General features: G+C 45.7%; 1 protein-coding gene across 1 annotated transcript in view; it reads left to right on the top strand.

Annotated features, from left to right (window-relative positions):
* akt3b (v-akt murine thymoma viral oncogene homolog 3b) overlaps positions 1-15,358 on the top strand; it is a 15,772-nt gene extending 414 nt beyond the window's left edge. The window contains exons 2-14 of the mRNA XM_029529191.1: positions 3,238-3,699; positions 7,013-7,138; positions 7,234-7,345; positions 9,293-9,437; positions 10,005-10,136; positions 10,325-10,390; positions 10,602-10,670; positions 11,135-11,257; positions 11,351-11,479; positions 12,151-12,365; positions 13,438-13,525; positions 14,343-14,445; positions 14,824-15,358. Of these exons, the coding sequence (XP_029385051.1) occupies positions 3,654-3,699; positions 7,013-7,138; positions 7,234-7,345; positions 9,293-9,437; positions 10,005-10,136; positions 10,325-10,390; positions 10,602-10,670; positions 11,135-11,257; positions 11,351-11,479; positions 12,151-12,365; positions 13,438-13,525; positions 14,343-14,445; positions 14,824-14,909 (1,440 nt within the window). The 5' untranslated portion in view covers positions 3,238-3,653 and the 3' untranslated portion in view covers positions 14,910-15,358. The remainder of the gene's footprint in view (positions 1-3,237; positions 3,700-7,012; positions 7,139-7,233; positions 7,346-9,292; positions 9,438-10,004; positions 10,137-10,324; positions 10,391-10,601; positions 10,671-11,134; positions 11,258-11,350; positions 11,480-12,150; positions 12,366-13,437; positions 13,526-14,342; positions 14,446-14,823) is intronic.
* Positions 15,359-16,099: the final 741 nt, after the last annotated feature.

Below are 16,099 nucleotides of genomic sequence, written 5' to 3'. Positions count from 1 at the left end.
GGGGTCGTCTCCGGGTTAGCACGCTAAGCTAGCTGCCGTTAGCGGGCTGCTGCTGCTTCGTCATCCGCCCGTCTGGGAGGGATGCGGCGCCGGGATGCTGCCGCCGCTGCTGCCGCAGAAAGGGAAGGGAGGGCTCGGTACCGTCCGTCCGGCCTCGGCCCGCCGGCTCCTTCCTCACCTCCTCGCCCCCCTCCTCTCCGACCGTCCCTCCCTCCCTCGGCTCGGTCGTCTCCGTCCGAGCTGCATAAATAAAGCCAGATGAGAACGGCCCCGCCGTTAGCCTGCCGGCTAACATTAGCATCAACACACACACCCTGCCCCCCCCTCCTTCACCTCTTCCCAGCTAGCATCCCTGCTCCTCCAGCCGAGCCCAGCCATCACAGGCCGGCCTGGTTTACACAACACCCCCCGTCTCCAGCCTCATCCGGACCGGCTGCTCCGCCGCCGCTAACCCCGAATAATGCCCACCAGAGTCCCGCCGGACGTTTTCATTTATGTCGCCATTAAAACGTGATGGAGCGGAGCCGAGCGGATGTTGTTATGTAACAGATAATGACACCACACGCCCTTGAAACAAAAGCTGTTGTCTCAGTGTTTGTTTGTGTGTGTGGACCCGATCATGGCCGATAAATGGGCCGCCGATCCGAACCCTCCTGCTGCTGTCAGCCATTGTTTTTGTTGTCATCGGAGGACTCTGTGTCCCCCCCGGACCCGGATCTGATGCATCCGAGCTGAGATCCACTTTGAGCTTCGCCTCTCCTTCACTCGGATTCACAACATCAGAGATGGGCTCCAGTTTTTGCCCCTCACCCATCAAACTGAGCCTAACTGAGAGCCCAACGTATCGATAAATCATCTGAACAGCACTGATAGCCGGCACAACACGCAGGCTGTGATGTGTTACAAGACAATGCTGTATGACTCACCTCGTTTCTGGTAAGACTGAACAGGAAACATTTACCTGTGAGGTCACAAAAGACCAGCCACGACGACACACAACACATCAACCCAATAAGAAGTGCATCAGAGAAATACAGTTGAAGTGATTGAGTGATGGCAGAGTCATCTGTCAACACGTGATGGTTCACAGCTGTTGTTTAAATGAATTAAAACATATGAAGAGTTTATTTTTACGTAAGGAATACCACCACTGCTCTGAATCTCTGTGTGATGAGACTCTGTATATATTAATAACAAAAATATATTGATCGTATCGAACGATGTGCTGAATATTTATGCCTGATGATGATTTCAGCCATGTTGTCCAACCCAACAGGGAGACAGCTCAGCCGAAGCTGCAGAAAGCAGGCCGGTTCGGGTTCACATACGTTTGTAACTCCCACTGTCTCAGGCTTTATTTGGCAGCAGCTTCAGCTTCTCTTGTCACAGAAATTCAACAGCGTTTCTGGACAATCCTGTCAGTCTGTCACCTGTTAGTCACGTCTGCACTTCAACTCGTCTTTTGACTGAAACTCGCTTTATTTTTTTAGACTGCCGTAGAAACAAACAGTTGTGAAGCCACATCTTTGCTGCAGTTTTAGATTGACGTTAAATAATTTCAGATTAAAGCCAGGATGGAGCCAGCCCGAGCTACAACCCAGACCTTTTCACCTTTTAGTTCCTCAAATGGAGCTTGTCTAGATCGAAAAACAAAAGAGTCAGAGCTCGTCTGCTGTGGATCAGACACTTTTTAAATTCTGGCCTCTCTGTGATCAACTGTCTGGAGTATTTTCTTTTCATTCTCTGTAAAACCTGTTTTGGGAAGTTGATCAATAAGTGACAACGTTGATTTTATCTGTAGTGACAATGTTGGCTCTTTATTAAACGTCTGGTTTTGGCAGCAGGAAATGAACAGCGGAGTACAGATTACTATTCGTATGAAAGAAAAAAACACTTTATAAAGAAAACTTCAGGGTGGATGTAGCGGTACCTTAATTATGAGATGTGAAGTTAATTTTGTGTCAATGTTTTGCTTTTTGGATTTTTATTGATCAGAAAAACATTTCCTAGCTGGCTGGTTTGGTTCAAAATGTTCCTTGAGGGTCTTAAAAGATTCCCTCCAATGAAAGTCAATCGACACAAAGGTGCAAACTTTGTTAACTGTTGTGATACGTCTGCTGGGCTCTGATTCTCCTAGTTTCTCAACCAGGAAGTCAAGAGTAGATGAGCATTTTAACTTTTTATATCCAAAAACTTAAATTTTAATCATGTTTGGAACTTTAAAATGAGAACTGCTCTCTGTTATGTCCCATCTACATATTCAAAATGTTTGTGGCAAACAGAGAGTCTTCAGCGCTTTAGGAATGAATTTAAGGCTGATTTGATCACAAAGAGCTGACTTTTGGGGGCGTTGACTCTCAGGTTGATGGCCTCAGCATCCATTAAAACAAAGCTCATGTTCATACTTCCTTTTACTCAGTGATTAGTTGGCACTCAGCACTTGGCAGAAACTTTCCTAAAACTACAAAGTATCAAAGTAGAGTTTTAGTCTGTCTTTAAGAAAATGTTTGTTTGGATGAATTATTGGAAGATGAAATAAACTCACAGCTCCAATGTTAGAAATGTAGTCAAATGAATGACTGATGGAGTTAATCTCTTAATTTTGGAGGGGGAAGGAGTAAAGCAAGGAGAGTTGGGGGCTGTTGGAGGAAGGAAAGATGAGTGAGAGCGAGGTACAAGTAGAAAAAAAAGGAAGCAGCAAAGGAGCCAGACAAGAAAGGTGAGAATGAGGGAAGGAAAGAAAGAAAAGAAGGAAGGAAGGAACATGAGGAGACCAAAAGTTTGCAGAGAAGTCAGGAAAGGAGGAGATAAGATGGCGGAAGGAAAGAGTTAGCCAGGAAGGGCGGGAACAAGGAAAGCTGATGGGATGGGTGATTTGAGGAAGAACAGATGAAGGTAAGATAAGATGGGAGGTAAAGAAGATGATTTAAAAGAAAGGGGTCTGTGAGGAAAGGAAGGGAAAGAGGAGGAGACGGGGAACGGCCCAGTGATGGAAGGATGTTGGAGGAGGTGAAAAAGGTTGTGGGGGGGGGAGATGGTGAGAATGAATGTGGTTGAGAAGGGAAGGAGTAAAGGACAGACAGAAGGAGGTAAGGGAGCAGGAAGTGTGTTAAGGCGCTGAACAATGAGTGGCAGCCTGCTGTGTTTGCTGTGTGACGGAAACGATCCACTGACCTGCTCCGTGGTTTGATTTTTTTTTCTCCCCTCTCTCCTTTCTCTGCCTCCGTTTCCTTCCAGGCTGAGTCACCACCGGAGCGCCTGAACACAGAAGAGTAAGAAGAAGAAGTCTTGAGAGAACGAGGGAGTGAAGAAAAACTGAAACAGACTGAGAGGGACGGAAGGAGGGAGGGAGGGAGAGAGACAGGGGAGTCAAAACTAAAAGAGGTGAGGAAGAGCAGGAGGACAGAAGACAGCAACAGGAAGTTGGGTCGGGTCGGCGGGGACCAGAGGAGGAAAGAGAAAGTGATCGAGGCAAAGAGAGAAAGATACAGCAACGTTGTAGACTGACACGAGCCGGCGGGGAGCACACGGACAGGTCTGAGGTCAGGTGAGAGCGGGCACCGCCCTCTGTCCCGCTACCTCTCCGACAACTGTCACCTTCACAGTCACCACACTGGGAGCACTGGGAGAACCGGTGACGAGGAGAAGCCACCATGAGCGACCAGAACGTCGTGAAGGAAGGCTGGGTCCAGAAAAGAGGTGAGGATGCTTTCACATCACATGATTCCTTCACACACTCATGTAGCTGGACCAGAACCCGAGCAGATTCAATAGGTTCAGATTTAAGTCCAGACGCCGAGGACAGAAAGACAGAGTGTTCTGTCTGATATAATCACTTACATCACATCGCTTCGACACTTAAACTGCAGAATCAGCTGATCTGTCCGATCTGAAACTGATTTCATCTGGATCAGTCCGACTCTCTGACTCCTTCTGTGTGTTTATCCGTCCATTCTCATCCTCCATCTTTGATAGTGATGTCTAGAGTCACGTCTCTACATCGGACATGTTTCTGAGTTTATTGTGTTGATAGAATAAAGACAATGAGATATTAGATTTTTTTTATGAATGGAAGGACAAAAGGAGTACATGGGAATGATAGATGGATATGAACAGGGAGTGGGAAAAGAAAGTTAGTGAGGAAGGGTGGTGGGAAGGATCACGAGGTCATAAAGGTGAAGGAGCGAGGGGAAAAGGAAAAAGATGAGGTCCAGACTTAAGCAAGAAAGAAGGAAATGAGAGAAGGATAAAGAGACATAATCGAGATCATTAAGAATGAAGGAAGGAGAGGAGGCAGAAAATGTGTGGAGAAGTCATCAATTAGTGATGGAAAGAAAGGAAGGATGTAAGATGGACGAAGAGAGAGTTAGTGGGAAAGGGAAGGCTCAATAGAAGGTCATAAGGAGATGATGATGTGAGGAAGGAGAGCTGAGGAGAAAACATGGAGGAAAGGGGTTTGAGAAGGAGAGGAAGACTGAGGGAGGAGGAAAAAGGGGAAGGATAAACAGACACGTGAAAGTTAATAAAAAGGGAGAGAAGGAAGCAGTTTGTTTTTTTGGACATTTTAAGCCTTAGAGACAGGAAGCGGGACAGAGAGACGGCTGGTGGCGACGACCCGGGGTTTCCTGCTGCTGCATCACAGCATCAGGGGTACAGTTTCAGGTGGTGTGATTGTTTTATCACTGAAAAATGGCTGATAAATCATTGGGCCATAATGTGATTTAGATTAGATGTCCATTCATTGGGATGCTCTCACACTAACCACTTGGCTGCCCTTCTCAGGTGGCTTGTTGTTTTATTTAATTTAAACTGACTGTATGGACGGATGTGAAACTTCAGCATCATCATCGGTGTGGTCTTTGCAGATAGCAGCCAAGGTGTAAATATGGCCAACGTGATCTGACAGGATTTCGTCAGTCCTGAAAGATGAAATGAAATGTTTCTGTTGTGTGCTGCACATCTGTTCTCAGCCACAGATGACGCCAGTTCTGATTTCAGTTTTTACTCATTCAAGTGACCCATTTATGACATTTTCACAAAGAGGTGTGTGTTGGTCACATGACTTGAAGGGCTTGTTGTTGGACTCAGCTCTTTGTCTAATAAAGTTCATAACAGTTGTAAATGAGTTTTAATGTTCAACGTGTGCGGACTCTTTTGCACACTTATTAACAACCCTGAAAAAGAGCTGGTGTAAATCAGACCTTAGGTCAATCATTTAACCAACACCAGGAAGTGCACCATGCTCAGGGCTCAAGCAGTCATTCTTGTTTTGATCTGGAGGAAGCTTGGTAACTTTTTGTTTTCTGGTTTTAGCTCCCATGCTTCTTCCATCATGTGGATCAAAGTGGGTCAGACTGAGCCTGATGACTCTGCTGGACTTCAGTGTCTCAGCTGGTAAACCGTCTCTCTGTGATCGAACTGGGTTTCAGTTCAGACGGGCACAGTTTGATGACACTTGTCTGAGCTGACCCGAGTGTCTCATGTGGCTCATGATTCAGGCACTTTGTTGATCAAACAACAATAATTCTAATAAGTAATGGCACACTTTCTTGGCATTCAAAATGTAACTTTGCTGACACTAACGGATCCAGATTTTTCAGACGATGTGCAGGAAAAACCTGTATTTATTTTTTGTCAAAGTTGTGTAGTTGAAGAATACAGTAGCCTCGGTCAGAACAGATCCAGCTCCATGTGGACTCAGCCTGAACCTCCCTGCCAGTTCGAAGACCTCCAAACAATGGTTGTTTACCTGCCGGACGGCGAGCAGAGCAGCGAGGCTGTGCAGCACTGCAGCTCAGTCTGAGCCACACTTGGCTGTCCTGCTATTTCCCACACTGGTCTTTGTGTGTGTGTGTTGGAGGTGTGTTTGTCTGGTCTGACCTCAGGGCTGTTGGCTGGCAGACAGGGGGAAGTTTCTCTGTGGCACTATGAGCATACAGAGGATGACCTAACACTTTAGTTCCTTCCTCTTCGGCCCCCACAAGTCCCTGAATTGTTTATTGCACCTCTGTGTACTCTTATAATTCAGCCTAACAGCCCCCTCACAGAAACTTCCCTGAGCAGCTCTGAGTGCTGTTTAACGTCTAAACTCAGAATTGAGGACAGTTTGGAAACTGGCATGTTCACCTTGAGAGGTGAAAATGTGAATCAAGCGCTAACTTTTGTGGCTGAAACATGAAGCTGAATCCTGCAGTTCCTCTACAGGCCACCAGAGTCTGGCTCCGACAGTGAGTCAGTCCAAAGACTGTAATGTTAAAAGGCCAAATAATGTTTACAGCCTGCTGCAAAAAACAGCTCTGGTCTGTAAAGCTGATTTCCTCCTTCGTGGTCACTGTGATATTTATATAACTTACTTAACTCCTGCCTCGCCCTGGTGAGGAGGGCTCATATATGCATTATGCGCAGCAGGTCACTGTGAGTGACTTCACAGTCTAAGGATTTGATTTGAATCTCCTTCTCTTTAATGCAACACTTCCTCCCTGTTGAACAGAAACAAGAAGAACACAAAAACATCAGTCAGAGGTCATTGACAGGAGGCTTCGTCCTTGAACTCCACGTCGTATCCAGGGTTAACCTGGAAATCCGGAAGTTTGACCTGTGACCCCCCAGGGATGGCCGTCATGACGTCATTGACACGTCACGGAGGCCAGCTGTAGATGACCTGGGCAGAAATGTGCATTGTTAACTAAAGTTTGAGGCGACTCTGACTTGCTGTACAGAGTTTTTTCCAGGAGGCGTTGTATTTATTGACGACTGTTTCCCTGGTTGGAAACACAACAGAGGCAGTCAGAGCTTTGTGGGCATCATCTCACTGTTTCAGAAACAGAGACGCAGCCACCTTGGTTTGTTAGGTGACGATGACGGCAGTGGGGGCCGAGTCACTGATGAGTTGTCAGAGTTAAACACCCCGAGTATCAACCAGAAAACAGCTGATGAACGGATGCTAATACCAACACAACACTGTGTGTGTGTGTGTGTATGTGACAGGATGTAACCTGTCTCCCCCCCACAGGTGAGTACATCAAGAACTGGCGACCGCGCTACTTCCTGCTGAAGACAGACGGCTCTTTCATCGGCTACAAGGACAAACCACAGGACTCGGACCTGGCCTACCCGCTCAACAACTTCTCTGTAGCAAGTATGGCGCCATCTGCACGTCCTTATGGAGGTCAAACTCCACAAACAAACGTCTGTATGACGCCGTACCCCCCCCCCCCCCCCCCCCTTCTCCAGAATGTCAGCTGATGAAGACGGAGCGACCCAAGCCCAACACCTTCATCATCCGCTGCCTGCAGTGGACCACCGTCATTGAGAGGACTTTTCACGTGGACACGCCTGATGAGAGGTGAGCCTTCGTCGTCTTCTTCCGCAGCAGCTGATGATTTGAATGGCATCAAAAATCCTTCATCCAAATTCTCACAAAAAGGCTGCAGACGGCTTCGAAAGACTTTTGACTCACAAAGATCAGAAAGTTTTTCTCTGTTGTAGATGGACAACGTCAGGAGTTTTTGAGCAGATGTGAGGATTGTTTGGACAGTGGAAGAATCTCTTTCCAGTTTTTTTTTTTTCATCAGGTCAGAATGGACAAAAATTTAGATAAAATCCCCTTCTTTCATTTATTTCCTGCTCATCAGAGCCCAGTTTGCTTTAACTGACTCAGTTACATCATCAGGATGTTTAACTAGAGCTGTCTGGCTTCTGTCTGCAATAGAAAAAGCTACAATCAGCATTCAGACCTGATTAAATAATGAATTTATAGGCCACCTGTCCAGGTTCTGTCCAATCACTGGTCCAACCAACAACTCAGAGATGAGACGTGACGTGTTTTTATCAGTTTCATAGTGGCCACAAACTCAGCGGCAGTCCTGCAGCTTCTATCTCTTTCTGACTGAGTAATAATATTTCTACCACTGCTGGTCTTAGCGTTGCAGGTTCGAGTCCAGCCTGAGGACCTTTGCTGCCCGTCATCTGTCTCCCCTAACTTTCCCTTTGAGTGGTGATTTTGCTGGTGATCAGCTGAAATCACAGCTCTCTTTGTTGATTTTGTCAGACAGCACCATGGTTTGTGGATCAGGATCAGGATCTGGGAGGTCCAGACGTCATCTCGTTCAGTATCAGTGTGAACAGCTGGGCAGTGACAGCCTGAATGTGTGCTGGTCTTTAAAACTCCAGTCCGAGTCGAGTCTAAACTCGAGTGTCTGAGTAAAGTAAAATAGAAAAGGTGGACATTAAACACAAAGTGTCGAAGTTTTAAAGTTTCATGTCCCTTCTGCGACACAATAGACACAAAAACACACTAACTAACAAATAAACGGAGTCTCTAACTTTAAAGTCTGAGTGCTGATAACGTTCAAATGCAGTTCAAGCCTTCATACTGGAGTCCTCATGATGTCGTGAATATGCTAACTGTGTGACATTTAGTGACTTTTGCAGCGTTAATTGCGTTGCATTCAAAGTTTCAATTTCATTCATCAACCACAGTCAGTCCAGTCGAGGACGAGGCTCCGACCGGGTCCTGTGATACTTATGGGGAAGTACAGAAAGATAAAGACACAACAAATTCATTCTGGTGGTTCATCATACTTTACTGTCATCATTTTTGTGAAACAGCGTTGACTTGTGTCCTGTCTGGTATTAAAAAGTCTTAGATCTAAAAGCTGTAGCAACTCTGGGATGGGCTTAATTTAGCACAGGGAGAAATGAGGCTGAAAAAACTGATCTAAAAATATCCAGAAAAATACTGACTGCTGTTGTTTCTGAGTTAATGATGAAGCAAAAATGAGCGGCTGTCCATCATCCCTTTATTTTAATGTTACCTGATCCTGTTTTCAGGCCAAGGAGTTTTAGGAAAACATACAGAATCTGTAGATTGTACAAACAGCTGAACTTAAATGAACGTTTATTTGGATTTTACAAACCACCTCCAAAACCTAGGTGTCATATTTTATTCTTTTTCCTCAAAGTGGATATTCAGCTGGAATAGAAATAAAATAAAAAGACATTTGTGTGAAATCACTTTGAAGCCATCTGGATTAGAGTCTGAAATAAAGCTCCAGATGTGAGTCCTGAAGCGGACTGGACACATCAGTCAGCGCTGTGAGAAGAAAGACAGGAAACACTATATTGTGTGTGCATTAGGACGCGTTACCTGATGTTTGTCAGTGAAAACAGTCCACTCTGTCGTTTTAATGTCTTTAACTTCTCTGAAGATTTGTAAGAAACAGCCAAAGAAAGACGAGAATGCGTCCTGCTGGCGTTTTAACCTGTTGTGTGTCGTCTCGGCGTCCTGCAGGGACGAGTGGGCCGAGGCCATCCAGATGGTGGCGGAGTCGCTGGCCAAGCAGGAGGAGGAGGGCATCCTCTGCAGCCCCACCTCCCAGATCGAGAACGTCAATGAGGAGGAGATGGACACCTCCATCAGCCACTACAAACGAAAGGTGACAGGCAAGCACGCTAATGTGAAACTAACGTTAAGCTAGCATTCTGTCACCCTGATCTCTATTAGAAGGCATATTTGTTGTTTTAAGAAGTGAAAATCATCTCTCAGTGTAGTTTTATGGCTCCGTTCTGTGACGATCTGAGGCCTCTCTAATGATTGGCCCCCAAAAAAGGCAGATTTCAGAACGCTTGATGGTGGGTCGAGGTGGGCGGGGCTTGGGGACATGGCTGAAGCTAGTGACTGTACCAGGATTTCACAGTATTAACATAGAACCTAGACTGGACACAGACCTGGACTTTTAAATCCACAAACAGCTCCTTTACTGGCTTTCTTACTTTTTTGTGTTACTTTTAGCGACATTAATCGACCAAACGTGTTGAGATGATTTTAGGAAACAGCATGGACGCCCACAGTCACATCTTCACACGCTGTTGTTGAATTATAATGAACATGAAGAAGTTATCGCAGCAGTTATGCTTGAGTAAGATGGAAAGTCTCGACAGTGAATGCTGCCTGATTTTGTGGTTGTTTGTTTTCACGAATCACACTGTGTCTCTCTGCCCAGACAATGAATGACTTTGACTATCTGAAGCTTCTGGGCAAAGGCACTTTTGGGAAAGTCATTCTGGTGAGGGAGAAGGCCAGCGGCACCTACTACGCCATGAAGATCCTCAAGAAGGAAGTCATTATAGCCAAGGTGCTTTCACCGCTCATTTTATTTTGAGAAGGTCCAATACCAGTTTCTTGTCACTGTTGTATTTTTGTTTGATTTCTGTGTTTCTATTTTTAATCCAAATGACTTCGCTCCTCGATGAACCTGACGTGTCTTTGTCAGTAGTAGAAGAAGAAAAGCTCATCTGCTCTTTTCGTCTTCTCCCCTCACAGGACGAAGTCGCTCACACGCTCACAGAAAGTAGGGTATTAAAAAACACTCGGCATCCGTTCCTAACCGTGAGTATCAAACATGGCGCCCAGACACACCTGAGCTGCTGCTGCCGTGAGCTTGTTTGGGATTTACAGATTTAGAGATTAAACGCTTCAGCTCAAACACGTGTCTGATATCAGCTGGATGGATTCAGACCACACGGCTTCTGTTATTTAAAAGTAAAGAAAAGAATGACTGAGAACAGTTAAACCAACATCTCTGTGTGTTGTGTTACAGTCTCTGAAGTACTCGTTCCAGACTAAGGACCGGCTGTGCTTCGTGATGGAGTACGTGAACGGAGGAGAGGTGAGACGGACTGAACGATCGCTGATAGATAGATGTTACGGTGTGATTCAGAGAGTTAGCAGGAAGCGGTCGCTGCTCCGACTGCGATGAAAGCGTCCTGATGGTTTCAGTTTCCCTCTGTTAACAAATGCCAACCGACAAACATCAGGTCGACAACGACGACGACAACAAGCTCTGCTCATTGGCTGGAGGCTGAGGAGGTGAAGTAGCATCAATGAGAATGGATTATTATCAGCTGGCCCGCCATCTTGAAACCAGTAGATGATTTATCAGTGGAAGAGAAGGTGGCTGTGCTCTGTACTCTCAGTCTGTCAGTCACACAGTAGCCCCGCCTCCTCCCTGGTCTGTTTCCCGGTAAATGGAGCATTAGTAAGGTTAATGAGGATGAATCACAGGGTAGGGTGGTAGGGCAGGACCATCTCAGCCCCCAGATGAAAAGAGTCTGACTTGTTTTTCTTCTTCAGCTGTTTTTTCACTTGTCAAGAGAAAGAGTTTTTTCGGAGGACCGCACTCGTTTCTATGGCGCCGAGATTGTCTCAGCTCTAGACTACCTGCATTCTGCCAAGATCGTGTACCGTGATCTGAAGGTGAAGCACTCCTGTCCAACACCTGGAGGGGTCGGGGGGGCTGTTACTTTAATCAGTAGAAGTATTTTTTACTCTTCTCCTTGTGATCATCAGCTGGAGAACTTAATGTTGGACAAAGACGGGCACATCAAGATCACCGACTTCGGCCTCTGCAAAGAAGGCATCACTGACACTGCCACGATGAAGACCTTCTGTGGGACACCAGAGTACCTGGCTCCTGAGGTCAGAGGTCACACCCGACGGACACTTGTGCTTACACATAAATTAAAATGAGTGAGACTGTGGCACCTCACGATGATCTCAGACTGATATCATGCTGATGTCAGGCTGATCTCAGGCTGATCTCAGGCTGATCTCAGGCTGATGTCAGGCTGATCTCAGGCTGATCTCAGGCTGATCTCAGGCTGATGTCAGGCTGATCTCAGGCTGATCTCAGGCTGATATCACGCTGATCTCAGGCTGATCTCAGGCTGATGTCAGGCTTATATCAGGCTGATCTCAGGCTGATCTCAGGCTGATGTCAGGCTGATATCACGCTGATCTCAGGCTGATCTCAGGCTGATGTCACGCTGGTTCCTCTGTCCTGTACTCTCTCTGACCCCTCAGTGGAAGTTCCTTCAAGAGTAGCTGCATATTTTCTTTAAAACAAAGTTTCATGTCAAAAACTGATCTCACTTCCTCTGAAAAGCGGTTTTTGGAAGTTATTTTTACTCCCAGAGGAATTGAAAGAGGATATCAAATAAGTCAAAATCAGAAATAGCTCCATCAGAAGGAAAACATGCACAGAGTTTTGTTTGATGTTCAAACAGAGTGAAGAGAGTGTTTTCTTAAACGCCAGCGATCTGACAGGAACTCAAAGGTAAAACTGTTGTGTCTGCCTGATGTGTCGTCAGGTGTTGGAGGACAACGACTACGGCCGGGCGGTGGACTGGTGGGGTCTGGGCGTGGTGACGTACGAGATGATGTGTGGCCGCCTGCCGTTCTACAACCAGGACCACGAGAAACTGTTTGAGCTCATCCTCATGGAGGAGATCAAGTTCCCGCGGACCCTGTCGGCCGACGCCAAGTCACTGCTGTCGGGACTCCTCATCAAGGACCCCAACAAACGGTATGAAGAGAGACACCGCAGATCAGGATCCTTTCTATCCATTTCATGAACTGATATTTAGATATATATTTACTTTTTTGGTCCCAAACTGGGATTTTCCTGCAAACAGTATGGACAGAAACAAAGGCTGCAACCTAACATGGCGCCATCTTACTATTATTGAGAGAATTAGGTAGTCAGGTGACCTGGAAGTAAAGGTTAATAATTCAAAATAAAAGCTGGAAGAAGCTGAAACAATATTTTAGAAATGTGTAAAATTATTAAAATGATCATTTTTGCCTTTTTGGTTTTAAATAAACCAAGAAGCAGCCTGAAGGTCCCTGGACCTGAGCCCAGAAAGGTTTAGTGTGTCTATGCCACTTAACAACGCACACACACACACACACACACACTTCACATGAGCGGGGGATGGTTTGAATCAACTCTTTGACTCCCGTTAACGTCGTCCATATACGGAGAGACAGGAAGCAGGACGGAGGAAGTGAGAATCAACTCAACTTTACTCAGACTGTTAATATTAAATTTGCCTGAAAAGACAATAACATCCACTAATGCACTTGTCACCATTTAGCGGAATGGCGGGAGTGGCCATTATCCTGGGAAACCCGTTCTGTTCCCAGCCTGATGGGACTTATAATCCCGCCAGCTCAGATCAAATGTAACTCTAAATAAAACACATCATCCTTTGTGGCCCGTTGACCTGATCCTTATTCACAGGACAGACATTGTGAAATGGTTTGTCTTGTGTATCCCAGCCCCCCCTGTTCACGCCACCTTTTAGACAGCTGGAGTTAAGCCAGAACCTCTTAATGATAATTGGTATTCAATGAAAGTGCTGTTGCACGAGGGCGGCCGGAGGCTGCTGTTAGTCTCCCACTCTGATAATCCCGAGGCGTTTTCTGCCTCTGACGAAGAACGCAGCGAAAAGAGCGAACTCGTTCACCCCGGACGGTTATTTTGGGATCAGTAGCAGGTGGATATTCTGGTTCCAGCGATGGAGACTTTGTAAATGCGCCATTTGATGTCTGACTTCAGCGTCTTCATCTTCTCCTTCTCCTCTGTTCGTTGACAGACTGGGCGGCGGACCGGATGACGCTAAGGAGATCATGCGACACAGTTTCTTTGGCACAATCGACTGGCAGGACGTCTACGACAAGAAGGTGAGAGCAGGATTTAGCTGCGAGACGTCATCTTATCTTCAGTGGTAATTTATTCAAAAAGCGTACCTGAGATATTCTGGTAACAGGGTTACCTAATTTTTCAAAAGAAGTCTGGCTGGGATAAAAACTCCGAAATAGAACAGAAAAGAAAAAATGACTTCATCTTCATTTGGAGTCCAAACTCATCGTGTCCACCCGACAGACAGAGACTTTCCAGGCACAGCAGGACCTCGTCACAAGTAACATTTGACTTGGCTTTTATTTATTTTAAATGAATTCAACATCTGAAAGGGACGAGTGTGGCTTTTAGCAGAGACTTTACAAACGTCTGTCAGGTAAAATCAACGAGCAGCTCTCTGATTTATTTGTCAGGTCTGTGCTCTGTTTCTGGTTCCATCCAGCTTCCTCCCTAAAACACCAACACTCGTTGTTTTCCAGCAGTCAGAGAGCAGACCAGACACACTCCACCGATGACGGTCGTCTTTCAGCTGAAAGTGAAACATAACATTTGTCAAACTCCACAATAAGAGCGTCTGTAGCTTCAGGTGTCCGAACACACAAACCTCCGACAGGAAGTGATGTAAAGGCTCTTTTTTTTTTTTTTTATCATAAACAGAGAAATCTTGTTTCAGTAACTTTGCAAACAAAAATGTTGAAATATGTGAAATATTTCTGGTTTCAGCTGGTTGGATGAGAAACTTTGCTGATTCACAGATATAAAAAAAAACCCATCTTAAATCTTTATAATTAAAAGAGAATTTTGTTGTTGACACACGCTGACCTTTAACTCAGCTCATTCACTTCCTGTGTGTTGCAGCTGGTCCCGCCCTTCCAGCCCCAGGTCAGCTCGGAGACGGACACGCGTTACTTTGACGAGGAGTTCACAGCACAGACCATCACCATCACTCCGCCGGAAAAATGTGAGTCTCCGAATGATTGAGGATAAAAAACCAGCTGAGGCGTTTGACTGAACTCCCGGCGGCGCGACACAGTCAATCCAATGTAATATTTACCGCTTCAGGAGGAGGGTTCATGTATTTACTGTTTATATTGGAATTCTATTTAGTTACATTTAGTGAACTTTACTACAGTATACAGCAAAGGCTGATGGGAATAAATGACTACGTGGGGCTCTTCCTCTGGAGCCTGAGTTCATCTTTTTGTTGGTGTGATGTTTAGCTGCGATGCTAACAAGACTAAAACCTAACTGAGGTTTTATTCTTCTGTGAGACTTGAAATACTTGGATACTTCATTAAAGTGCAGCTGGGGCTAATGGGAAGTGTTTGTGTCCCTGCAGACGATGAGGACGGGATGGACGCGGCGGACAACGAGCGAAGGCCTCATTTCCCACAGTTCTCCTACTCAGCCAGCGGGCGGGAGTGAGCGCTCCGGCCCCGCCCGCCAGTCTCGTCCCCATTCGTGGCCATTTTGAGGAAAACACGTAGCCATTTTAGGAAAAAAGAATACCAGTCTCCCCTCTTTTTCTCCTTCTCTGTCTTTTTAGGGACTTTAAAAGAGGTTTTTGCACAGTGGGATAGACTCCAGCCGGTCTCCCCACACTAAAAAAATACGTCTCCTACATTTTCAGCGCTATTTACTGCAGAAGGCAATGTTTTTGTTATTTATTTTTTCTCTCCGTCAGTATTCAGTTGTCGACCCAGGTTGTGTTCAGCTCTATTTTTTTGTTCTTTGTCGTTCCTGCCCTTTTTCCTCTTCTTCTTCTTCTTCTTTTGACTTTTTGCACTTGGTTTGGAAGAGCCGTTTTAGGGAACAAAAAACCAAAAATGTTGCCTTACGTGTGCAGATGTTTCGTATCATACCGACAGGGTGTTTTTGGGAGAGGGGCGGGTGGGTTTGGGGTTGTGAGGGGTCATTCTTAGTTGAGAATAAGTGCATGGCTCGTGGTTCACTCGAAAAAACAACAAAACAAAACAAAAAAAAAAAAAAACAAGACAAAAAAAACTAAAAAAGCTTTTCTTTTACGCACCCATTAGCCATGGCAGCACACATTCCCCGACCCCATGGCAGCGACATCACCGTCTACAGGTTCAGAGACAAAAAGCAGAAAGGGCGAGTCTGTATCATTCCCTTCATCGTTAAATATTTTTTAACACATTTCTTCATTTTATTTCATTTTTCCCTCTTGCGCTTTACTTTTTAAGTTGTTCTTTTATTTTGAAACAGGAAACACTAAACTGCCAGAAACTGCACAGTTCACTCAGGCGCCACAGAGCACAACCGCGTTCAAACTCAGCTAACCGCTCCAGCTTTCCACAGCCGGCAGGGGAACGAGGCCTTTCTCTGCTTTCTCACTGCTTCTCCTCCTCCTCCCACCTCCACTCTTCTGTTTCCTCATCGTAGCTGTAGGACTAGTGGAATGGATGTTTACACGGGGAAACGTGGCTTAATGTATGTTTGTAACGTATGTATGTGGGACATGGGAGTGAACCTTATGCTGTCATAGCACACACACACAGTTTACACTCAGAAACAGGAAGTAGGCGTGAGCTCAGTTTACTCCACTCAGACCAGGATCAGCTTTTCTCTGTCTCTGGGACTGAGGACAGGACGGA

Source organism: Echeneis naucrates, chromosome 1 (assembly GCF_900963305.1).
Source record: "Echeneis naucrates chromosome 1, fEcheNa1.1, whole genome shotgun sequence".
Classification (NCBI taxonomy): domain Eukaryota; kingdom Metazoa; phylum Chordata; class Actinopteri; order Carangiformes; family Echeneidae; genus Echeneis; species Echeneis naucrates.
Note: the sequence above shows the minus strand (reverse complement) of the source record. Positions and strands in the feature narration are given on the sequence as shown.